The sequence below is a fragment of the Vipera ursinii genome, assembly GCF_947247035.1.
Source record: "Vipera ursinii genome assembly, chromosome: 2".
NCBI classification, from domain to species: domain Eukaryota; kingdom Metazoa; phylum Chordata; class Lepidosauria; order Squamata; family Viperidae; genus Vipera; species Vipera ursinii.
This window is the reverse complement of record NC_139513.1, coordinates 151,262,357-151,289,360: the sequence shown is the minus strand read 5'-3', so window position 1 is coordinate 151,289,360 and position 27,004 is coordinate 151,262,357. Positions and strand designations below refer to the sequence as shown.

General features: G+C 42.7%; 1 protein-coding gene across 1 annotated transcript in view; it reads left to right on the top strand.

Moving 5' to 3' along the window:
• Positions 1–27,004, top strand: part of AGAP2 (ArfGAP with GTPase domain, ankyrin repeat and PH domain 2) — an 88,082-nt gene that overhangs the window by 33,476 nt on the left and 27,602 nt on the right. The window contains 3 exon segments of the mRNA XM_083353437.1: positions 22,512–22,570; positions 25,591–25,678; positions 26,448–26,533. Of these exon segments, the coding sequence (XP_083209563.1) occupies positions 22,512–22,570; positions 25,591–25,678; positions 26,448–26,533 (233 nt within the window).

Genomic DNA, 27,004 nt, shown 5'->3' with positions numbered 1-27,004 from the left:
ATTTTAAAAGGCCTTGACGGTTATTTTAGGTCATACTTGTGCATGTGTGTATCCCAAAGATGCTTTTTCACAAGGCTACTGGACTTTCTTATAAGAAAGTATATTCTATGTTAGTTCAAGAACAGCTCTGGACATCTGTGATTCTGTAAGATCTGTTCTGTTGGAGATACATTACTGATTCAGCTTGGTATACAGGTAGTCCTCGACATACAAACACAATTGAGCCCAAAATTTATGTTGTTAAGTGAGACATTTGTTAAGTGAATTTCCCCCCATGTTATGACCTTTCATGCTATATTTGTTAAGTGAATCACTGCAGCTGTTAAGTTAGTAACCTGGTTGTTAAGTGAATCTGGCTTCCCCATTGACTTTGCTTGCTAGACAGTCACATAAAGGGATCATGCGACCCCGGGACACTGCAACGGTCATAAACATGAGTCAGTTGACAAGCATCTGAATTTTGATCACGTGACCACGGGGATGCTGCAATGGCCGTAAGTGTGAAAAATGGTTGTAAGTCACTTTTTCAGTGCCACTGTAACTTCGAACGGTCACTAAATGAACTATTGTCAGTTGAGGATTACCTGTAAACAGGGCTTTTTTTGTCATAGAACGCTCAGAACGGAGTTCCGGCACCTTTTTTGGGATGGAACCTTGTAGGGCAGGCAAGGTGGGTTGTATGACGTGTGTGAGTTCTGGCACCTTTTTCTTTTACAAAAAAAGCACTGCCTGTAAAAGTAAAACTGGTTGGTTTGTTTTTAGTGGTAACGTTCTATAGAGATCACGGGGTGGATCATTTCCCCTTTTGCAGGAATTCCTACCTAGCCCTGCTTTACCATTCCTAGCTTGATTCTGTTCTGGATCTGTTTTGTAGGAAGCACAGTGCGTTTTTTAAATTTTTTTTTAAAACATGCACATGTACATAGAATGAAGTAAAGATAGTTTGGGGATGGAGCATTTTTGTGTGTGTGTGTGTGTGTGTGTGTGTGTGTATTTTTTTTTCCTTTGTAGGCTCCATGGCAACTCAGAGTAGGCCACAATTTTCATTCTTTGTTCTTACCACTTTGAAGTGACTGCCGAGTATTTTCAAGTGCTTTTAGAGAAACTGATGCCCCCAAACTGTTTCTGACCACTTCCCTGACCCGGAAGAGGAGCAAACTCCTTGCTCCAAGTCAATGTGCAGGAGAATCAGGCACAGTAACTTCTTTTGCTGACTCCATAATTGCTCCCCTCTGGTCGGGTGCTGTTTTGGGCTGCTTGGCATTTCTCTGCTTAAACTCCCACTCAGGGGCGTTCCCACCCGTTTCCCTTAGCAGCTTTTAAAAAAACAGGAGTTAATGATGGACAGGGGATGAACAATGCTGGTGGATCACCCCCATTGCTGTTCCACCCTCCACCCGTTCCTCCTGGTGCCCTCGCTTCCACGGAGTTTGGCAGGGCCTGACACCATAATGAGCTGCTTCGAGGGTGACTCAGAGCTTTGGAGCTGACAGATATTTTTCAGTTCTGAACCAAGAGCGTCATCACCCACAATTGTGCCTTTGAAGATCTCTTCCCTCCGCTCTCTTTAGAGGAGGTAAACAGCTGCTCTTCTGTCGACACACAGGCCTTGATCGTGCCTCACGATCTAGAGGCTGCCTTGTGAGGAGACGTTCACCGGCATCATTAGCCCACAGTCGACCGGTGTGTATTCGTCTTCTCTCAGCTACCTGCCATTTCCCAGGGGAGCTATCTCTGAAAGTTGGAATGGTTGAACAACCTTAACACCAAAGTAAGATCCAGGACATGGTTTGGCTCCAGACAGGGGAAGGCAATTCAAACTGCAACTCCTGTCAGTTCCAGAAACTTGGGCAACCACAAGAAATTGTGGGAATTACAGGTGGGCCTTGACTTAACAACAGTTCATTTACTGACCGTTCAAAGTTTCAATGGCACTGAAAAAAAATGTGACGTATGACCGCTTTTCACAATTAACGGCCTTGGCGGCATTCCCACGACCATGTGATCAAAATTCAGATGCTTAGCAACTGGTTCATATTTATGACTGTTGCTGTGTCCCAAGGTCATGTGATCATCTTTTACGATCTTCTGATGAGCAAAATCAATGGGGAAGCCAGATTCACTTAACAACCGGGTTACTAACTTATCAACTGAAGTGATTCACTTAACAACTGTGGCAAGAAAGGTCATAAAAATGGGGTAAAATTTGCATAACAAATGTCTCACTTAACAGCAGAAATTTTGGGGCTCAGTTGTGGTTGTAAGTTGAGGACTACCTGTATTCAAATTGAGATGATACCAGACTGCTTTCTTTGTGTGCTAATCTGGAGAGAGGATTGTTCAGGTCATTTGAGCTTCATGCAGTGGTAGGATCCAGCTGGTTCACAACACTTCAGCAGAACCGGTAACTAATTTTTTTGTTGCCCAGGCCCAGAACAGACTTCCGGAAGCGGCATCCACACAGAGAACAGGTTGTTCACCTATTTGAATCCCACCACTGGTCTCATGTGATCCACAGCTTTATTTTTGTGGCTCATAGGGTTCCTCCTCCCATCTACACTGTCAAAATCCCACAATAAAACAACGATTTTGGCAGCAAAATTATGGGGGGGGGTTCTTCCCCCCCCCACAAATTGAGACCTAGAATAAACTAATTTGGCCTTTGAGAGGGGTTAATAAACTTTTTTTTCATTTTAACAATAGGGTTCTGCCAATTCCAGGGATGTTGGAAAATTCTCATGGCTCTCAAAGTCTAGCACAATATGTCTTTTATGTAAAATGAAGCCTGACCATTGATCAGAAACAACTGACAACCTTTTATATTGGGATATAAAGGCAGGGAAGATTGTAGTGTCAAATGTTACTGTGGAATTTGCCATAGATTTTCAGTAGAGCTAGCACCCCAACAGGATATCCTGCAAGAAGCTATTCCTACGGTCATTTGTAACCCTGCTGGAAATTTCCCTCAATTACCAATTTTCACAGTTGCTTGAAAACAGCTAATATAATTACTCCTGATGAATAAGGATCATTTTACAAGCAGGAAAATGTTTATGAAATGAATGAAGTGTAGTTCTTCTAAGTCACCTCTATGCCACCAATGTTTGCTAAAAGCTTTATGGAAGCTGACAGACTGGCAACTTCCCTAAATCTGTTTGCAAACTGGCCTGAAGTGTCGGAGGCAGCCAGATTTTGGGAGGAGGTCACAGTGAAATACAGGAAGTCCTCGACTTACAACAGTCCATTTAGCGGCCGTCCGAAGTTACAACAGCACTGAAAAAAGTGACATGATCACTTTTCACACTTTTGACCGTTCGTTGCAGCATTCCCCGTGGCAACTGACTCACATTTATGATGGTTGCAGTGTCCGAAATCATGTGATCCCCTTTTGCGACCAACTGACAAGCAAAGTCAATGGGGAAACCAGATCCACCGGTTGCTAATTTAAGAACCGTAGGGATACACTTAACGAATGGGGCCAGAAAAGTCATAAAATGGGGCAAAACTCACTTAATAAATTTCTCACATAGCAACATAAATTTTGGACTCAATTGTGGTCGTAACTCGAGGGCTACCTGTGCATAGGTGAAGGTCACATTACAGGTGGAACAGGCAGTGAAATGGAGGGGGAAGTGGGGAAGGAGACAAGAGTTCTTAGGGGAGGCATCCTTTGGGAGTGGTGGAGAAAATGCAGACTTCATTTTGCATGTGTACACGGCATTAAAGGATTTGAGAGAAAAGGATCCTTTCCAAAGTGTGATATATGTTTTTCAGAATTATGAACTGTGTTTATTGAAGTGGGGAAAAACTTATTTTTAAACAGAAGACAGTGGTTTTTAAATGGTCCTTCTATGAGCAGAATAGCTCCTTTTATGTGAGGAACGTTTCATACTCAGTGGATCATTTCGCCAGCAGATTCATTAAATAATCACTAACGTCGTCTTCTTCCTGCTGTCCCCATTCTCCTCCCCACACCCAGATGCACACCCTGTTGAGAAGATTTGTCACACTGGTTTGCTTATTTCTGGCTTAGCATGATGTGAGAACCCGACATTTGGAAAAAGCAATAGTTGATAGCAGAGAAATGGGCAATTTGAGGTGCCAGCACTGCATGCAGACCCCAGAGATGTCTCCAAGTAGACTTGGTGAAAAACCTATCATTTTAAGTTGGGAGACATATGGAAGTTATGCTGTAAAACCCAAATTAGAGTTCATTAAAAAGCAAAAAAATGGGAGTGGGGCAATGAAAATCCCAGAGAAGAACATAAAATGCCAACTTTAGCTACATGCAAATTCTGACCTCATTTATTTTGCATCACTAGCCTTAACATAGTGTAACTTAGCTCCGACACCAGAAGTGGAGCTTCTAAATACTAAGCAATTGTCCAACTGGTTTAGAATAATGTGAATTCAGCTAAAGGTAAAGGTTCCCCCACACATGCGTGCTAGTCGTTTCTGACTCTAGGGGCCGGTGCTCATCTCCGTTTCAAAGCCGAAGAACCAGCACTTCTCCGAGGACGTCTCCGTGGTCATGTGGCCAGCATGACTAGACGCCAAAGGCGTACGGAATGCTGTTACCTTCCCACTGTAGTGGTCCCTATTTTTCTACTTACATTTTTACGTGCTTTCGAACTGCTAGGTTGACAGAAGCTGGGACGAATAACAGGCGCTCACTCTGTTACGCGGCACTCGGGATTTGACCTGCCAAACTGCCGACCTTCTGATCGACAAGCTCAGCGTCCTAATCCACTGAGCCACCGCTAGTTGCATTTTATTCAGCAAACCAAAATGTTAAACCTGCCATGGATTAACATATGGCCTAATCACATACACACGGATCACCACATTATATATAAAACCTCAGATATCTTTGTGCTGCACATGGAACCATATTTTAGCTCAGAAATGTACTTTTTTTTTCTCGGCTGAAAACAATCCCTCTGCATTCTGAAATGAGTTGGCTCAATACAAAAGCTGTATTTGTTCTCAGTAATATGTAAGGTTCTTTAAAATTAAAAGTAGTATATTAAATATGTATTTCTATTACTTTTTGCTTATTTTAAAGTAAACATAAATATTCATTTAAAATATATTTAATTTAAAAGTAAATATTAGTAGTCTCACAACTTTTCTCTTTCTTCACTTTAAAATTACAATTTGGTAACAATTTTCAGAGATTTCTGAAGGCCTTACTTCTGCTTTAAACTCGTGGGGGGAGCATTTTACTAATTAATTGGTTTGTTGGATGGACTTATAATCTTGAAGAGCTCAAGAAGCACATGCCACATTCTTTCTTCCAATATTTCACTAAAATATAATTGTGTAAACTGGGATGGGCAGAGTTACAGTGGGCAGTCACAGTGAACTTCCAGAGCTGAGAGTGGACTCAAACCTAGATCTTCCTGGCCCCAGTTCATCTCAGGGCCGCGCAGATCTCTTTGAGTATATAAGGCAGCAACATTATTCAGGAAAGAACAAATACGTATCTTTGCCCTAGACATATAATATGAGCAAAGTAAAGTCCAAGTGAATCTTACCTCACGAACATACAGGAATCCCATGCAAAAAGTGCTGCAGGGGAAACCCTGATGCCCAAACTCAAAAATATTTGAGGGAATACATACAGGTATTCCTTGAGTTACAACCACAATTGAGTCCAAAATTTATGTTGCTAAGTAAAACATTTGTTTGGTGGGTTTTGCCCCATTTTATGACTTTTCTTGCCACAGTTCTTTAGTGAATCATTGGATTTGTTAAGTTAGTAACACTGTTGGTAAGTGAATCTGACTTCCCCATTGACTTTGCTTGTCAGAAGCTCACAAAAAGGAGGTTACGTGTCCCCAGGACACTGCAACCGTCACAAATATGAACCAGTTGCCAAGCATCTGAATTTTGAACACGTGACCACGGAGATGCTGCAACAGTTTTAAGTGTAAAAAATATTTGTAAGTCACTTTTTGCAGTGCTGTTTTAACTTTGAACCATCACTAAATGAACTGTTGTAAGTCAAGGACTACCTGTAATGTAAACTTTTTGGAGTACACAGATTTTGGAAAGTGATATTATGCTGTACTAGCTTTCTTCTCTTCTAGTTTGCTGTTTTTAATGGAAGATATGGCTTTGTTCCAATCATACTTGCATTCTCTATCAATAAGAAGTCTATTATGAAAACACAGCCTGATTCTAAAGATCTTTATTCGGAAATAAGTTTCCCAGTAAGTGTGTACAATGGACCACTTAAAGTGGAAAATAACAACTGACTTTAAGGACCCATATGTTGCAGACAACCAGATAGGAAGCTGCTTACAAGACCTCGCCTAATGAGGTGTTCAGCTGCATGAGATTGGATGCTTTCTTTATGTCCCTATAAATGTTCCCCACGGAAGATATTTTTGGTTGGGTGCTCAATCCATATACCAAGTTCCATACATGAAAAAAGCCCCATGGACTGTATTGTGGTATCTTCCATACTATGTTTTTAACAGATGCCTTGTCTTTGTCATTGGAGAATACTATATAAAGTTGGTCTGGAGGTAGCAGAGTTATCCAAGCATCATTTAATCTGTCCAAATGTAGAAACAGTTTGTGAAACAGTTACAAAAATTAAACAGAAGCAGCAAATAATGTACATACGGGAGACTCCAGTGTAAACAGTATCTGCAAAAATAAAAACAAAAGGATTTGATTTGTATGATTGTATATGATTATATATTATATCCAGTCATTTTAGCACGAATAAGAAAAGACAAAGTCCTAAGAATCAAGTGTGCCTTACAACTTGCTAGGACTGGACTATATATATTGAACAATTAACAACAGTCTTTTCAGTACCTTGGAGAGCGCAGCATAGTTGAAATTCTCTTGTCCCCTCTGGATGTATTGCCAAACTAGTAAGAAGCAAGTTTGTACTAAACAAAGATGTATACCCTGCTAACAATTTGCTTCCTGGTTAAATTTCAGAAAGAAAAAGAGGAGAGGAGAGTCTGAAAAAGCCAAAAAAGAGGCTGTTTTACAAAAGAATCTAGAGATGTATTCTCAGTCATATGGTTTAAGATGTGGTGAGGGAAATCCTAGCGTAACTGCGATGACATTTAATAAACATCAGTTTAGAGTGATGTGTGAGCCCATCTATGGCTTTAGTTAAATATCTAAACTTCATTTTCATCAGACTGACAATGGTCCTGCAATTTGAGATGCTTTATTTCCATTTTGCAGATAGAGAGATGTGTCTACAAGTAAGCAGGCTAAGATTTGAATTTATGTGATTGGTATTTCAAATATTTGTATAGTCTTGCCTGGCTCCTTCACCTCTGGAAAGTGGACTTGAAATGCTAAAATCTGGCCTCAAACAGGCATCTGCTTTCCTTGTCCTTTCCACATAACCCCCCCCCCCAATTATGAGATTTCAAATGTTAGCCTCTGTTCCAAAGCAGCCAGTCACCATTCCCCTGTCGGGCCTTGTTGCCAGCTGGTTGGGCACAGCAGTGGGAGCAAAATGATTTCTGTCTTCCTGTCAGCTTCCCCATTGACGTTGCTTATGGCAAGCTGGCAGGCAACCTCAGAAACCACTCCTCTTCTTCCTCGGTTGACTCATGACACTGCCTGGGGGGGAGCAGGAATAAAAGAAGTCAAAGACTGCAAGGAAAGACTGGTCCCCATCCCAGCATATTCCCAAGAGTCTCCTCCTTCCAGTGGGGGAAAGAAGGCTCATACGTTGACTGCAGGCACCCCCAGTAAGTCCTATTTCACCAGCAGGCATCCAAGTCATTCTCTTGTCTTTTCCTTGCTGCCCACCACCGTTAAAAGATTTCAAATTTCAGCCTCAGTTCCAAAGGAGCCAATTGCTGCTCACCTGTCAGGTCTTGCTTTGCTTTGGTTTGGTTACAGGGGCTGGTGGGGAGGAGAGGGGCAGGGATATGGCCCTCCCATTGTCCTTGTGCCACATAATCAGTGGCTTTCTAGAAAGTGTAAACAGAAGGTGCAGTAGCACTGAAGCAGCCAAAACTTACCCAAATTTCATTCCCACAGGAGTCATGGTTTCCAGCATTCTGTAAAGTAGCCCATTTTAGTTGCCTTGATTCAATAATTTCACCCAATTGAAGGTCACAAACAAAAAGACAGGAGCATTTTAGTAATATGCTGTTGGGTCATTATTCCAGAGTTATTTCCTTACCATATTCCTCAATGCCAAAATGGCAAAGCTTCTAAGGTACTAATATTAAAAATTCAAGGAGATATTAAGAGATATCTCTGCCTTGAAAGTAGACCATGTTAAGCCATATACTACACTCAAGGAGTTGACCACAGGAAACATTTTATAACATTTTATAGTATGTCATAAAATACTTTATGATAATTTTTATGTCATTGACATTTTATAAAATTTGCCAAATTTCAATTCCAATGGATCCTGGATGCATTCTGTAAATTTCCCTATTTGAGTTATATTGGATGAAAATGTTTTGTTCTATGATGCACTGTTTTGCCCAGTTAAAGGTTACAGAGAAAGGTTTTGGTAGCATATAGACAGAGTTCAGTGGGAACTTAGTTCCCAATAAGGCTCTACAAAACTGCAGTTAATTTGATCCAGATAAAAAGTGAAGCGGACCAAGGAAATTGTACCAGCTTTGAGAACATTCTGCTTAATACAGCTACTTTACCTGATGTAAGCAGATTCATTTGTTACATCATAAACCTATATCACTGTGATGTCATGAACCTCTTAATCTGAAATTTGTCAAAAATCTACAGGACATTCATTTGAACTTATAGCAGGAGGTTTTGACATTGGAGACTTGGGTTACACAGTCTTCGGAAACTCTTACCTCTCTGCTTTTATTTTTGGTTGTTAAGTAACTCGTCAATTGCTTTTTGGAGTAGCACAGCAAATTATTAAAAAGTTAATTATTGATTTTGTAAAATGGAATATCCCTGGTTAATATTATTGTAGTTCAATAATACAAAATCCATTTCAAGATAACGAGGAGCATTTCACACTATGATGAAATAAACTTGTGATATTTTGGTGGGGGTGAATTAAATTGGTGAATGTAGCCAGTCGCTGCCCCCAATTAAGAGTGCATCAATTATATCTGTATGGTTGTTGCATGTGCAGTTGTTTTCTTTAAAAAAAAAAGATTGGTGGATTTTTTTTCCTTTTGTAGTATTGAAAATCTTCTTTAGGACATTTTCCACTTAGTAATCTCACTGATCTTCACAATCAATCTCTTCAGCTTAGGTTGACTCTCATGTATTTATTTTTCATATTGGCCTGCATTACTTGGCAGTCACCCACCCCTGTAAAACGTCCTCTGTTGTGTTTCGGCTCCTTATTCTCCACTGCTTGTATCTCTTAGGAAGCTACAACCACATAAGGACAATAGGCTTCCATCCTTCAAACAGAAGCCTGGGTACAATATCTGAATTCCAATGGCAGTATTAAACATGACATGGTTCTATCATCCACTGCTCCTGTTTTCCAGCTAATGCTTAGCCATACTTTATGGCAACCATATGGCTTTAGCAAGACAAAGGGACATAGACCAAGTGAAGAAATAAGAGACTGAGATCTGTTGTAGAAATAATATTCCCTGGACACATGTGGCAGACTGCTTTTGATGGCTTGGCTCCATCCCTTCCCTCCTCCAACCCCCCATTTTCTCCCTAGCTATAAGCCTCTGTCTGAGCAGATGTGTTCATCAGGATGAATTATAAGGGTGTAAAATGACTTCTTCAGTTTTCTTTTTGATCCTCGCTGATTGACAGCGGGGGTGGGGGGGGAAAGAAAAAAGAAATCGGCCCCAGAGAATCAGTATGCAGCAAGCTTAGGAAGAAGAAAAAGCAGGGGGAGGGGAAGAATCTATTAGAAATACGCTTTGTTTTGAGCTCTCTGGCACCCAATCATACTTCTAAGCCTTTACAAACTGGCAACTAGCAGCTGTCAGCTCTAATCATCCTGCATAATCGACTGAAACTTGCACATCAAGCCGATGGGAAGGGCTGTGGAATGCGCTTGGCTCCCCAGAGTGTCTTGTGAGCCAGAGGGCACAGAGAACAAGGGTTCGGGTCCTGAGCGGATCTTACGGAGAAGATCTGTTGGGATTTCAATGGTGGCATGGCATGGCATAAGCTCAGCAATCCTTTACTGAACCCCAAAATCAGGGAAGTAACTTACTGAACTGGGAGTGTCTCTGGGCACCTGAGAATACAGTCTGGGTAAAGAAGGAGTGCTTATTTAAACACACACACACACACACACACACACACACACACAGGGGGCATCTCCCCAGAGCAATCTCTGTGATAGTTCCCACCACATCAGCTAGCTCTTCTGAAGGAGTGGGTGGTCCCCTTTTTCATGGTATTTCAGAGGCTTGTCAAAAAAAAACCCTTGGCCGTTCTGGAAACCCAAGCTTTGGTTTTACAGGTATCCCTCAACTTGGGACCACAGTTGGGACCAGAATTTCCATTTCTAAACAAGGCAGTTGTTAAGTGACTTGTGCACGTTTGTATGACCTTTCTTTGTCAGGGCCGTTAAGCAAATCCTGCAGTTCTTAAGTGAATAATGCGGTTATTAAATAAATCTGGGTTTCCCCCCCCCCCCTTTGACTTTGCTTGTCAGAAACTGACTGGGAAGGTCGCCTTACCCTGGGACACTGCAATTGTCGCAAATACATGCTGGTTGCCAAGTGCCGAATTTTTTGATTGTGCGACTGTGGGGATGATGTAATAGTTATAAGCGGCATTGTCGCTTCAGATGATCACTAAACAAATGGTTGTTAAGTCGGGCAGACTACCCCTACTGCAACGTTCCCCATCCTTTCTGGTGTGGCTGCGGTGGGAGGGGGGGCAGCGATAGTTTCGTGCACACAACCTCCTAGAGTTTCACATGCGCAAATGAAGCTTCATGCACATGCCCGCCACTTTGCATGGCCCGATTCCCAACAGGCCACAGACCGGAACCGTTTGTGGACCAGGGATTTGGGGACCCCTGCTCTACTGGATACACTTTTGCCTTGGTTAAGTTGCTGTTGCCCTACACACTCCCTGAAATTCATATATAAAGAAATATGTGCTGGCCTTTGGCACTCAGTCATAATTTGCCCACTGAGACTTAGGCAGAAGGACTTTCTAGTACACAGTTGAGACTTCCAAACAGGATTCTTTAGAAACTAGTTTTGCACTACTAAATTCTAACTCTGTAACCAAAACTATTTATATTTACTGTACAATAGGAAAATAACATTCCTAGAATCTTTGGGTCTCTATTTCCTGACTGTTATTATTATTATTATTATTTATTAAATTTTTATACCGCCCTTCTCCCGAAGGACTCAGGGCAGTGTACAGGGCAATAAATATCAAAATATAAATACAAAAGTTAAAAAGAGTTAAAAAGAATTAAATAATTATGCCCAATATAATACAATAATAAAACTGTGTTAAAACTAAATCCAACCCCAAACCCATCAGACCAGGCCAGATTGTTCAAATAAATAAGTTTTTAAATCGCACCGGAAGGAGCGAAGGTCGGGAGCCACCCAGAGCTCAACCGGCAAGCGGTTCCACAGGTCTGGCGCACCCACAGAGAACACCCTCCCCCTGGGGGCCATCAGTCGGCATTCTCTGATGGGAGGCACCCTGAGGAGGCCCTCTCTATGGGAGCGCACTGGACGGAGGGAAGTTGATGCCAGCAGCAGGTGCTGCCATAGGTAATCCGGACCCATGCCATCTAGGGCTTTATAGGTCATTACCAGCACCTTGAATCTCACCCGGAGGGCAACTGGCAGCCAATGCATTAAAGGTTGACAAGTAACAATCCTAGAAGGACCAGGATGCCTATGGTGATAGTAACTCAAGTTTTGACCAGCGCTCAGTTTGATTACACAGTCTTCCAATATGAAACAGTATGGCAATTTAAAGCGCCAGGCATTATGTAAGCAGCATAAAATTGGCTTACCTGCACAATCTGGCTGAGGTTGAATCTACCTGTCCTGTAAAAACATTGCAAGGAGGGCTGCTGGGTCCCCCCCTCTGACTTAGGGTAAGGGGACATGAATTGTATGCTCCTCTTTTGGCATTTCTCAAAGCCATTGAAACAATCCAACTCCACCTTGCTTTTAATTAGAATTGATGGCCATCTTGGGTTTACAAATAGAATTGTTTTTTTTAAAAAAAAAATATGTGTTTGATCTTTATTTCTTTACATTCTTGTTTGGCCCCCAGAATCTGTAGATTTTGGCAGGTTGCCCAAATTGTTAAACAAATAACAAAATGGAGTTGATATTTTCAGCATGGGCTCTGGAGATTTGTGGTGGCTGGATTAATACTTCACATTAAGCCAAAATAGATGAAACGCACAGGGTTAAATAAGTTGCAGCATTCCAGATGTTACTGAACTATAATTCCCAGCATCCTTCACAATTAACAAAGCTTCCTGAGGATGCTGGGAGTTGCAACCCAAGACTAAGCAGGCGCATCATGAGTTGAATACTACAGATTTAATTAAAAGCAAGAGGATAGGTGGACCTATTAGTAAGTAAAGAACTCAGAAGAAAAGAGTCTTAAAAACATTGATCTCCTTTGGGTCTAATCTTCTTTTTTAAATGGTAATTAACTTTTTTTTGGAAGAGGAAAAAAATAAAAGCAAAGCATTGTATATAAACTGAGCGGTGAATAAATAATAAATAATACATTATTGTTTCTCAGCAAATTCTTGCTAGGGGTTATTAAAGGAAGTTTTGGAAATGCTTATATCATACACCCACTCTCCTGTTGTGCCACAATTTGAGTGTCAACTGATATTGGAACTTGATTTTCAGAATCACAGATAAAATCTTTCTTGATGTTTTAGATCAGGGATCCCCAACTCCTACTCTGTGGATCGGTATCAGGCTGCAGCATGCCAGAAATTGGGCCGCACAAACAAGCAGGCAGGATGGAGGCAGCACACAAAACCACACCCCCTCCGGTCCATGGAAAAACCTTTCTCCTTGGAACCGGTTCCTGGTGCCCAAAAGATGGGGGGGGGGCTGTTTTAGATTATTAACTTGTTGAATCTGCTGACATAAAACATAGCAATGATAACCTATTGCTTTCTTAATAACATTGAGGCGACTGCAGTGAAAGGTTGTGGCATGCTGTGCAGAGCTGCCAAGCAGTTGAATAGGCAGCCATCTTCTTCAATTCATACACACAGTGCCAAGACTTCGATGATTCAATATGTTTTATAGCTCTGTTTAAGCTGTTTAATGTACAGGAACTGCCACTAATCCGGGAAAGATGGACTAGAAACTAGCTACTTCATTCCTACTGGCTAGTAGGAACTCAAGAGTAAATAAGTGGATAATTAGTCCCCTAATGGCAATAGATTGAAGCCCTGCATATGCGGGCGATCACCTGCTGCTGTTTTATTAGTGAGATTCATATGACCGCTGATCTGAAATTTGTTCTCAAGATTTCCCCCATCCCCAAAGGGTCCTCTTTCATTCCTTTGTTTAGATGTCTGCTTGTTGGTTTAAAGTGTGTGATTAACAAATGGGAGGGGTACTAAACTGGCAGCTTAAATCAAGACTGTCATCTGTGAGATGTCTCAGTGGTAGCTGATTTGTTTTTCTTGATTAAAAAAAGGCCCTAAAATAAGATTTCCCCAAAGTGTAAGCAGAGATAGAAGCGTTACATCCTCATCAAACTGGTACCAACCCAACTCTGAAGCCCAGCTGCCAGAACTGAGCTGCAAAACTCTGGTTGAGTGCCAGATGCCCAGAATTTGAGTTTTATAGCAGTGCTTTGCTGCCATTTAGTGAGTGTCTATATTTCTGCAGCACAGATCTGACAGCCCTGTCATAAGGCAAGATTATGCCATCTGCCTCAGCAGGCAGGATTTTGAGGCAAGACCCGTTTTTATTTCTGTTTTGCAAAAGAAAGTTTCCTTCACTCAGTCATACACCACAGGTGCTGGATCTGAATTGCTCACTTTCTTGTCCTGTTCCTCTGGGCCTAATCCATAGTTTGGAGGGAGACAGTTGGTGCTGCCCCTTGCTGTTCGCTTGTTTGGATGGTGGGTGTTTAGAGAATGGAAGCAAGGAGAAAAGATGGTCTCTAAATATGGGTCTCAACATCAGTCTGGGAGTATTAATCCCCATCTCAAGTCCTGTGGGGATGCATTAATGAGTTGCAATTGCCAATTATCTCTGAGCAGTTTGGCAGTTTCCCCACAACTGGGAGTGTCATTTGGAGATTACACCTCAGAGAGCGTAAAGTCTTGGGGTATTTCTATAGCTTTCACAAGAGAGGATATTTGTCAATGAAAATAAGGCCTAAGAGGAATTCTGAGGCCAAAGGAGGCATATACAAAGAAAATGGGCATTTGTAAAACTAAAACAGTTTTGGGTACAGTCAGGGTAGATGTAAAGCTGATTGAAAGAGGCAACGCCACCCTATTTTCTAACCTTTTTAAAATTCACTGAAAAGGCAGTACAGTGAGAAGCTATTTCAGCCAAGCCTTGTCAGAGCAGTTAAGCAGCTTCATTTTTGTGGCTTTACCTATGATTTTGCATTCATTTGGGGATAGTTCCCTTTCTCGGCTGATGTCCCGATGCCAAAATACAATATAAGCATAAGAATATATAAGAATAAGCAGGTGGCCTGGATCTACCTGATGACCATCTGGCTGGGAGATCTTTGATCTTCTTTCTTCCACCGATCTCCTGCACAATTTTGTGCTATCTGTATTGGTGGGTCTCCCGGTACTTTTCATTGGGTTTACCTCCTGGTCCAACCCTCAGACCCTTGGTGGACTTTGCCCACATCAAAACAGCTAGCCAGCAAGGCCAGCTGTGGCAGAGAGCAGGCTCATTACAGGCTTGCATTACATTATTGGAGTGAGGTGGTGGGTAGACAAGTTCATTGGAGTTTAGAGAGAGCACGTATTGAGCATAGTGCCTGTTCTGAGAAGATTGTCTCTTCTCGGCAATGATCGCCATGGTCACAACAATATGGATAGTCCTTGGCTTAGGACCACAACTGAGCCCAACATTTCTGTTGCTAAGCAATACAGTTGTTAAGTTTTCCCCAACCTTACAACCTTGTAATAGTGGTTAAGTGAGTCACTGCAGCTGGTAAGTTGGTTAACACGGTGTGGTTAAGTGAATCCAGCTTCCCCATTAACCTTGCTGGTCAGAAGGTCACAAAAGGAGGAAGGATGTCATCCCCTGGGACGCTGCAGTGGTCATCAATATGAGCCAGCTGCCAAATGTCCAAAGTTTGATCACCTGACCATGATGAATGCTGTAACAGTCGTAAATGTGTCTCTTTTTTCAGTGCCACTGTAACTTTGAATGGTCACTAAATGAATGGTGAGCAGTGGTGGAATTCAGCTGGTTTGCACCACTTCGGCAGAACCGGTAGCTTATTTTTTGTTGCCTAGGCCCAGAATGGACTTCCGGAAGTGGCGTCCACACAGAGAACCAGTTGTTCACCTATTTGAATCCCACCACTGGTTGTAAGTCAAGGATTACCTATACATTTACCAAAAGATGTACAACCCGCCCCCACCCCCACCAAATAATCTTTCCCAACCCAAGGGGGCCTTTGTGGGATCCCAAATCAGTACTGCAGTTAAATAAGAGGCGAGAAAATAGTGCTTTGCATTGCAGTGCCAATATACTGTTTGTTTGTTTGAAAAGAAACTTATAAAGAAATCGTGTGGGATATCTGATCGGCACTAAGGGAGGTAAGGAAGCATGGTTGGCTGGGGAATTCTGGGCATTGAAGTCCACCAGTCTTAAAGTTGCCCAGATTGGACACCTTTGCTGTAAAGGATTTGGCAAACCCCTGTGGATGCCTCAGAACTTGGAAGGAAAATGGGAACAGGGCTCCCCCAAAAACTCAATAGAAATGAACTCTGCACTGTGTCCTGATAGGAATCGCAGTCCTTGATAGGAATCGCAGTCCTTGATTCTCCATATGTATGGTTGAAAGAGTAGAGCTGTATCCTTGCACAGAGAACTACTGAACGCTGCAAAGGTTAAAGGTAAAAGCTTCCCTGTCCAGTCACATCCAGCTATAGCTCATCTCCGCTTCGTAGTCTTAAGGAGCCAGTGTTGTCCAAAGACATTTTCCAGGGCTGTAGGGCTAGCATGGCTGTACGCCAAAGGCACACAGAAAAGGTGTTACATTTTCACTAGTTAGTTTACTCGTATTTACGCACTTTCAAACTGCTGGGTGGGCAGGAGCTTGGGCAGAAACGAGAGCCCACCCCATTGCACAGCTAGGGCATACAGTAGCTATCTAGATAGAAGACCAACTAACTTCTCTTCCATTTAATTATTCTTGTTCATACTAGTGGAAATGCCATTTGAGGTGCCCTGGACCGGAAAACATGGGGAGCTAAGCATGGGTTTTGCATAGAAATATATTGTCATGGTGATCTAAAATGATAAACCGTGTTCCAGCTTTGTGCAAGCTACTGAGCAATATTCTTTTCACAGCCAAAAAAGGAAGAAATAAAGGGTGGGAGAGAGGGAGGTTGCCATGTGAGTTGTCCCCATCACAGCCTACCTCTTTGCACGTTTGAAGTTCAGGTTTTGACATGGCATCCCCAGAAGAGAGAATATTGTGACTTTGAGAGTGTGTGTGGGGTGGGGGGATTGCTGGAGGGACAAAGCTGCCAGTTCCCTCTCCATCCTGCCTGCTCTTTGCTTACATCATAATCTGAGAGAACAATGTCAGCCCCTGGCAGTCACTCCGAAGAGACTCGTGCTTGAGTAGGAACTTTTCTTTGTAAGAGAAGTGTGGACTTTAGGACAGCTGTGACGGTGGGTGCTTTCTTTGTACACACACTTAACGTTGCTACAAGCAGTTTCAATTCTAGTTCCTCATCTATCCTAGTTCCTCATCTATCTCTCAGGCCCATCAACAGAATAACTGTATTCAACCTGAGTAGTAGTTTTTTTTTTTTACGCAGTGGCTCAGTGGGTTAGGACACTGAGCTTGTCGATCAGAAGGTCGGCAGTTTGGTGGGTCGAATCCCAAGTGCCGCGTAACAGAGTGAGCGCCTGTTACTCGTCCCAGCTTCTGCCAACCTAGCAGTTCGAAAGCACGTAAAAATGCAAGTAGAAAAATAGGGACCACTACGGTGGGAAGGTAACAGCGTTCCGTGCGCCTTTGACGTCTAGTCATGCCGGCCACATGACCACGGAGACGTCCTCGGACAAGCGCTGGCTCTTCGGCTTTGAAACGGAGATGAGCACCGGCTCCTAGAGTCGGAAACGACCAGCATGCATGTGTGGGGGAACCTTTACCTTTTACTTATTGTAGGAGCAGGGTACTTTAAAGCATTTAAACCAAATAAGAATTATGCAAATGATATTTACTGGTTTGAAGCAACATAAACAAGATGATGGAACATGTGGGGATGCCTAAATCAACCTCTTTGATTAGAGGAAAAAACCAACATCTACATTTATGGCTGACTGAGAAACCCTTATAGACTTTTCACATAAAACAGGGGGGAAAAACGCACATGTGGTTTTTAGGTTTAATGGTTAGAAAAATCTGGATAATAGAGTGAGTTCTCTTTTGTAATCATAGAGTAAGAGATAATTTTGTAATTGCACTTATATTTGCTGCAGAGGAAATCAGAAGCTTTTTTTCTGTTTCTTTTTCTTTCTTTGTGCACTTGTTCCTTTTTTCTTTCTGTTTCCCTTTTTTTGCTGCTTTTAAAGGTAAAGGTTCCCCCGCACATGCGTGCTAGTCATTTCCAACTCTAGGGGCCGGTGCTCATCTCTGTTTCAAAGCCGAAGAGCCAGCGCTTGTCCGAGGACGTCTCCGTGGTCATGTGGCCGGCATGACTAGATGCCAAAGGTGCACGGAACGCTGTTACCTTCCCACCGTCGTGGTCCCTATTTTTCTACTTGCATTTTTACGTGCTTTCGAACTGCTAGGTTGGCAGAAGCTGGGACGAGTAACAGGCGCTCACTCTGTTTACTCTTTATTAATTTGTGTTAGTTTTGATGTTCTTGGTAAAACTTTCAATAAAGAAATATTTTAACAAAATGAAGCACCATTAAAATGGAAGACTATCGAATTCTCAAAACTGGGGTTACTAAGTTCCAACTTTTGCTTTCAGAGGTGACTGGTAGGGCGGAAATCTTCACTTGTCAAAAGATGGGCATGTGTGGCTGCTAGAAGATAAATAATAATTATGATCAAGAATGATTCTAAATCATCAGTCAGTTCCTGTATACGTTGTTTTCTCCAAACATGTGGGCTCCCAGAAGTATTAGGCTCTCATAAGCTATAGCCACAGTATAGGTACTGATGGCTAGGAATAATGGAAATACAAATCCCTAATGTGCAGGTCATCGTGCGTAGGAAGGTTGCATTAAGGAAGGGTGTGGCTGTGTGTTATCATCATATTTGGGGGGAGTGAGATGCTCCAACCTGGGTGTAGAATTACATTCCATATCCTGTTTCAAAATCAAGTCACCTTGGAGTAAGCTTGACTTTTGGTGAACTGTATACATGGAGTTTTCTTGGTAAACATGGAAGTGGCTTCCTGTTGCCTTATTTCAGGATGTTGTTTTGACTTCTGACTCTCACTCACAGTCCTGGATGGCCCCATCCAGGTATTGACCAGAGTCAACCCTGCTTAGCTGTCTAGATCAGCCAAGATCAACAAGGCACACAAGCTAATTGGGCTTTCCTTTCACTGGACCTGCCAAATAATTTGGTAGGTCAATAAGCTAGCAAAAGAAAAAAGGCACTTTTATTGTTGGTATTGGTGTTAAAAATGGACACTTGACCCGCCAGTGGGTGTCAGGCAGACAGGTCAAATTTGGAGGGGGTTTACATTGTTTCTGAATAAGCAGTAAGTGATGCCCTTTGGGGTTCTGTAGCAAAAGACCAGCAGGGTCTGCACTCTTGTCCCCTTTTCTCTTTAGTTACCTTGGTGATATGCAGGGAGCTGTTGCTAAGCAACAGTTTCAAGTTAACACAGAGAGAGAGCAAGAAAAGGCTTTAGCTGTGTTTTTGTGCATGGCCGTCTGCATTTACCTTGATGCTCAGATGCACAAGGTAAGGGCAGTTCAGTCAGAGAGCCTTAAAACCAGGATTCGAATATAGAGAAACTGAAGGAAAAGAAAGCCTTCACTACTTTTCCCACCCCAGTGTGTAAGGACATACCGGTTTGGAAGGGGGAGAACTGGTTCATATGTTACAAATTGTGCTAATATTCCCTACAAGTGGCCATGTTTTGAATGTGTGCTGGCTTGTAGTCATTTCTATTACCATAGCAACTTCCATTCCCCTAGAAAGTATCCCTCAGAATCCTGGTTTTAAGGTTGTCAGTTTGTCAATGCAGGTCCCTCGTGAGCATTCAGATGTCCAATATAACAGTAACCAAACACATCTTCACAGGAGACCACAGACAACAGACAACCATTTCAATGCCAGAAATATCTCACTGGAAGCAATATTTTGTACAAGGAGGCTGGAATAAGATTTCAGATTTGATTCAATCCATTCAGTGAACTCATACTTGTTGCAGCTTTAATCTAAATCACACTAGGTTACCTCAGAAATTTGGAAAGTATCAGGTATATGTTCTGTGTAGTTAGGTGTATAGTGCTGTGTGCAGGGAAGAGATTTCCTTTGCTCGACAACTCAACTTCCTTTTGATCAGGCTTGCTTTGAACTTGTCCTGTTTTCAGGTCTCATGTTGAAGTTAATTCTTGGAAGTCAACTTGGTGCCAATCTCACCTTTTTCCTCTTATGATTTAGGCATTCAGTACCTTGTCATGAGAATTCACATAGCAGCCTTGGACAAACATGGATCACAGTCTGGTTCTGCTGTTCCCATTTCTCCAGTGCAATAGCAATAGCACTTAGACTTATATACCTCTTCACAGCCTTCTCTAAGCAGTTTACAGAGTCAGCCTAAAAGGTAAAGGTAAAGGTTCCCCCGCACATGCGTGCTAGTCATTTCCGACTCTAGGTGCCGGTGCTCATCTCCGTTTCAAAGCCGAAGAGCCAGCGCTTGTCTGAGGATGTCTCTGTGGTCATGTGGCTGGCATGACTAGACGCCATAGGCGTACGGAACGCTGTTACCTTCCCACCGTAGTGGTCCCTATTTTTCTACTTGCATTTTTACGTGCTTTCGAACTGCTAGGTTGGCAGAAGCTGGGACGAGTAACAGGTGCTCACTCTGTTACGCGGCACTCGGGATTCGACCCGCCAAACTGCCGACCTTCTGATTGACAAGCTCAGCGTCCTAACCCACTGAGCCACCGCGTCCCTAATAGAGTCAGCCTATTGCCCCCAATAACAGTCGGGGTCCGCATTTTACCGACCTGGGAAGGACAGACGGCTGAGTATCCTTGAGCTGGTCAGAATCGAACTGCTGAACTTCAGGTAGCCGGCAGGCAGCAGCAGTAGCGTGCAGGACTGCATTCTAACCACTGTGGCACCATGGTTCAATCACCAATATAGTGTCCAGCCTGCTCAAACCTTGGCACATTAATGTTTAGAAATAAGGACAGTGTGGTCTGAAAATAAATACAAATGACCACTTAGCCCAGACTGCACGTAACCCCAGCTGACAGAAAGATGGCAAGAATTATAATTGGTTTTTTAAAAATGGCTAGGAAGTGAACTTCAGTGACCTCAGTGGTTGCAGTAGACTCTTCAAAGTGTATTTTGCATGCAGAGAAGTCTGCAAGTGGCAGGGTGAGGCTGGTCTATTTCCATTGCTGGAGATCTTACATGAATATGCAAATAGCAGAGCCATGTTGCACAGATGTTTCAGTGAATCTGGAAAATAGCATGGACGCACGCAAGCATCCATGGTTACGCGATGGGATTTTGCTCATTGGTTCATGTATTTTAAATCTATAAAGCCTACTGCCCTCCAGATGTTCTAAACGCTATCATTTCTACATCTTTTACAATTAGCCACGTTGGCTATGGCTAATAGGATTTGACGTCTGAATTATCTGAATCAAATTGCTTACCTTGACAGATGAGAAAACACAAATCTACATGTTCAGTGCTGATAGGCAAACCAATGTCTGCATGCTTTTTTTTTCTTCCTTCCTTCTGTTACTAATTTCTAAAAAGAGTGATCAAGGTGAAGAAAATTCTGTTTGGGAGCCTGTTTTCTGACTCCTAATCCTTCTGCAGATTTGTTTTAGTGAGGAAAAATAGTTTGTGTATGCTCAGAGACTTCCTCTTCAAGCTTAAACAATTTAAGGAACACAAATGTAGTACTGAGATCTAGTTAAATTTAGACATTTATCCAGTGGTGGGATTCAAATATGTGAACAACCGATTCTGGGCCTGGGCAACAAAAAAATTAGCTACTGGTTCTGCCAAGGTGGTGCGAACTGGCTGAATCCCACCACTGCATTTATGTGATTGTTCCCCCTTCTATGTATGGCAATTTTTTCTCTTTGATTTGCTGTTATATCTATTGCCTCTTTATCTCCCCACATACAATCTCTTGCTCTGCATAAATGTCAGAATTGGCAAAGATCTTTCCTTCCACCCCCCAAGTGACAAACTTTTGACATAAACTTTATGCATGATTGACTTGTGAGGCCGGTGTGTTGTGCAATTAGCTCACATGGTGTAATAAGATGGAGGGTTTGTTGTCAGTGTGAGTTGGGGGTGGGGGCATGAAGGGAGGCTCAGCCAATCTCAGTGTATACATGGTTGTACTTTGACAATAAAGGTTCATTCAAGTGACTGAATGCTTTGGAAATTTGGTAAAGCTAAAACCTTGGCCACCAACAAGGAAGTAATAGTCCAGATTTGTCTCTCAGCAGCTTTTCCAAGGTACCGACACAAACACCTGCCTCTAGCTTCACTTTGTGCATTCCCTGCCACTCAAACCTCTTCCTGAGAGGACACTTTATGCCCTGTTGAGTGCATCCTTTTTCTCTGACGCTTGTCCCAGGAACACTGGGAGGGGGTTGCACGCCCAGTCGCAGCTGCCTTTCCTGTCCTTCCTGGCCCACCGAAAGCAGCACAAAGAACTGGCTGTTGTGCGTGGGAGAGCTGAAGGGTTGTCCCCATAGAGCAGCTGACGGGACATGAGGAGAAGGACCCCATTGCTGCATTTCTTTTTAGCATTCCTGCCATCACACTGAGCCCACAACCAAGTATTTGGCCGTGAGTTTCCTGCCTGCTCTTAGAGAGCTGTAAAGATGTTATTTGACTCTGTGTGGAGATCAAGAGGGAATAGCCTGTCGTTGGGTGGGTGTTGATGGGAACGCAGTGTCCCAAGTGTGAACTGCGGAGCCAACATAGTTCAAATTAAAATTGCATTTTACGGTGATTGGGAACTTGCTGGGTGAGTGCTGACAAACACTATTTTCTGAAGCTTCTTCTACCTGCAGTGTGGGAACAACCACAGCTGCCTCACACAGCTGTTGTAGGAACTGTGGAATTATACATACTATTTATTATTAATCTATGTCTATGTCTTTTTCCCCCTTCCTTTTCTTTTTTAGAGGCTGTGGCAAATAGCCAAGAATGGACTCTTAGCCGTTCTATCCCTGAGCTACGCTTGGTGAGTTTGTTCCCCTTTGTTCCTAACTGGTATCTGACTTGTGGTGCCACATGTTTATTCCTTAAACTGCAGCTCTTCAGGACAAGAATCTGTCCTCTGAGGTTTTGGTAAATGACCGTTCAACTTGATGGATTTAATTCAGAAATAGGACTCTCTTTGGAAGTTGACCTACAACTCCCAGAAGACCTGGACAACAAGGGCAATAGTGAAGACTGCTGGGAGTTGTATTTCAGCAGACATCTAGTGAGATACACATTCTCCAATCTTGGCTAAGGAAGTGACACAAAGCACTATCTATATCTCTTGATCATCTATCTAATTCTGTCTCTAACTATCATCTGTCTGTATCTGTCATCTATCTGCCTATCACGCTGATTCTCTAACGCAGAGGTCTCCAACCTTTCTCTCAATTCGCGGACTGCAGGGAAAGGGAGGGGGAAGCATTTTACACACACACACGCATGCAGACACACACACAAACAGGGCTGCGAGCATGCACAACGCAAACGGGGCGGTGCTAGTGCCTGCATGACACCCACTAGCATTTTCGCCGTGTGGTGCCTCATTTTCGTCACACGGTGTCGTTTTTAGCACTCTGTGCCCTGTTTTCACCGCAGCAGCGGTGCTAGCGCAAATGGGGGTGAGTGCGCACACTGACCAGCCTATTCCGTGACCTGGTAGCCAGCAGGCCATGACCCAGTAGTGGGCCGTGGACCACAGGTTGGGGGCCTCTGCTCTATTACATAAATGCTGAACTAACACTGATTCTAATGCAGGTTGTCCTCGACTTACACCATTCGTTTTGTGACTGTTCAAAGTTACATATAGCAGCACTGAAAAAAGTGACCTTTGATTATTTTTCACATGACTGTTGCAACATCCCCATGGTCACATGATCAAAATTCGGATGCTTGGCAAATAGCATGTATTTATGATGGTTGCAGTATCCTGGGGTCATGTGATCACCTTTTATGGACTTCTGACAAAGCAAAGTTAATGGGAAAGCCAGATTCACTTAACAACCGTGTTGCTAACTTAGCGACTGCAGTGATTCACTTAACAACTATGACAAGGAATGTAGTAAAATAACTCACTTAATAACTGTCTTGCTTAGCAATGGAAATTTTAGGCTTAGTTGGGGTCGCAAGCTGAGGGCTACTTGTAATTAAATCTGAAGTAATTGATACATAATAGTACTTTTGTAGCTGGTTTGTCCTCAGAAAAGAATGATGGAATGGGTCAGAGGTCAGCAATCTGAAACAGTGAAAGAACCACTCGGAACCGGATCCCTCACAAAAGGAAAAACTGGGAGCCGCAAAAAAATGTGTGCGCATGCGCATACATGCGCACATGCGCAGAACAGGGTTTGACTGAAGAGTGTAGCCAAGGCCAGATATGCACCTACCCTGCATATTTGAATTGATTGGTTGAACTTTTTTAGTCCCACTTTTTTTTTTCTTTTGGACTGCACATGGCAGGGGACTGGGAGCCGCAGGAGACGGTTGAAAGAGCCGCATGCGGCTCCGGAGTCACAGGTTGCAGACCTGTGGAATGGGTAGACAGATGAGCGGGTAGCAAGCATTGCTTCTTCTTTAGACTTTTCTTTTTCCTGTGCTGCTTCTTATCACGTCTCAAAAGGAAAGGATTGAAGAACAGGATCTTTCCAGATTTGATTACAAATTGATTCAATCCTGGATTCATGTTAGGACTGAAACTTAGGCTTCCAACAGTTTTCCACAAATATCCTTGCATCACACAGCTTATTAAAATATGCTGTACAGTGCATATGGGAATGGAAATATTGTGAATATCAATAATAAATAACAGCCAGTTGGTCTAGTCTAGTGGTTTAGGCACCAGGATAGAAACCAGAAAACTGTGAATTTTAATTCTGCCTTAACGTGAATGCCTGGCTGGGTGATTTGGGGCCAGTCACTCTCTCTGAACTTACCTCACCTCAAAGGATGGCTGTTGTGAGGCAAATAGGAAGAGGAAGGAGTATGAGATATGTTTGCCACCTTGAGTTACAGTATTTATAAAAATAACAAAGGCAGAATTTTTTAAAAAATCTAAACAACAATAACACTGACCAGAATGAAAAGATTTGCCTGTTGGGACTTCCCACTCTTTTTTTTTTTCACTTTTATAATTTTATTCATTTATAACATAAACTATGAAAATAGAAAAAGCAAATAGTAAGGGAAAACAATAGGGAAAGGGGACAAAGAAAAGTGTGGAGAAGGGGAGGGAAGAAATAAAAGGTGTTGACTTCCAACTCCCTCTGTTCCAGTAAAATAAGGCATTAAAATTGAATCTCAACTTTTTACATTTATATAGTAGTAGTCCAATCAGTCTAAAACCTAAGGTCATAGTGTCATTTTTCCCCACCTCAAGCACAAAGTCAGAAGTCATTTCCTAGTAGGAACAAAACTACTTTCTTTTATCAAAACAGTCAATTTAGCCATCTCTGCTAATTTCATCAGCTTTTGTAACCATGGTGGGAATCGAAACATCCTTCCATTTTTGTGCATGGAGCAGTCTTGCTGCCATCACCATAAATAAAATCAGAGTTCCAAATTTTTCCCCCCAAGTCTTTTTCCATTAGACCCAGAAGGAAAGTTTCTGTTTTAATCTTTATATTCACTTTTAGAATTTTCCGCATTAATGTATGAATCCCACTCCAGTATTTCTTTCCTTTATCACATGTCCGGGACTTCTTATTCTTGAGAACTGCAGACGTGGGGATGAATTTGGGGGTGAAGAGCAAAGCCCCTGGGTGGTGAGGACAGCAGGTCCTAAGGCAGCCTGCTTTGATCTCAGATCACCCACTGGAATTGGACTGCAGCTCCTGTCACTCCCAACCAGCATAGCTACAGGCCCTACCCATGCTGGCTAGCAGTTGACCTCCAATGACTCAATGAAGAGCATGGAAGTTGAAAAAAATGCTGCCTTAACAACTCCAAAAAGCCAAGGGCGGTGAGCTTCATCATGAAGTGACTTGTGTTCTTCAACCTCCACAGGGTGTTCTTGGTACCATCAAGAGTGGCAAATCCGCCCTGGTTCACCGCTACTTGACTGGCTCCTACTTGGGCCTTGAACCTGCAGAAGGTGAGTTCCATTACCTCTCCCCAAACAAGCGTCCTTCTCTGTGGCCAAGCCTTCATTCAGCCCCTTGGGATTTTTCTTTTCCTCACAAAGCTCAAACACTGGGAAGCCCAAAGAGGACAGAAGGAGTGTGTGAATGGGGAAAAAAAATATCTTGTATTTAAATATGGAATGTAAAAAGTTAGAGAAAGCCTGCAGGATACCTGGACTCTTTCCCACCTACTTAATAGAGGCAGAACTCTGGGTAACATGACCAGGAGGGAGGCGGGTTTGAAATGCTTCCGTAGAGATAGATGCTCCCAGGGATTTGATTTTATTTTTTTTTCCTCCACACCTTTTGCCTGATTCTGGCCCATTTTTTTAAAAACTCGATCTTTCTTTTACTGACTTTCCCCCTTTCTTCGGCTTTGGTTCCATTCTGTTCTTTTGGGGAGAGAATTTCTGCTGGCAAGCAAGCAGGCAGGCAGGCAGTGAGGCACATAAGAGTTCTGAATCTCTTTGCATAGTTTCTTCCAAATATTTCATTAGGTTGGAAAGAAAAAGAGGGGGACAGCCAACTTCCTTTTCACTCTCAGCCATAATTGGCTCAGAGGGTGATTTGGGGTAATTTATATCAGCTCACCCCTTCCTGGCTGGGGACGGGGAAGGGGAGGGGGCGGAATTGAGGACGGAGCTATACGCCTCTTGCCCTGAGCAGCTCTCAAAGGAAAAAAATTTAACGTAAATCTAATAAATCAATGTAGGCATAAATATTTCGCCTTCTATTTTTCAGGGGGCCAGTTCAAGAAAGAGGTGGTGGTGGACGGACAGAGCCATCTGTTGTTGATTCGAGAGGAAGCTGGGCCACCAGATGCTAAGGTACAAGACTCTCACTGGCCTAAAGTTTGCAGTAGGCCGAGACCATCCTAGAGCACTTTAGTAATTTGTGAACAGTTGCAGCTGAGCCTGCTTTAAAATGGCAGGAGCTGATTTATGGAACAAGCTTATTTTGTTGTAGCAATGTTTCCCCCTCACCCAGGGACCAGGGTAATTGTAATTCTGAAGAGGGGAAACAGATTTAGTTTGAAGTTTACAGCTATGTTGGCCAGGTTAGAATGTGCGTACTTAGACCTGGGTTGTCCCATGAGCTATCTTGAGTAAAATGAGCTCCTTTAGCTGGCTAGTAGTTAACACAATCTTCCCCATGAACTGCAACTCACAGTGCCCAAGCTATCACCCCCTGAGTTAGGGCAAGAAGACTCTTCTCAATCCAAATTGTAATGAAGGGACAACTGTTGCATGCAGGAAGGTCACATCTATAGAAATAGATTGATAGCTGTCTTCTGTGGG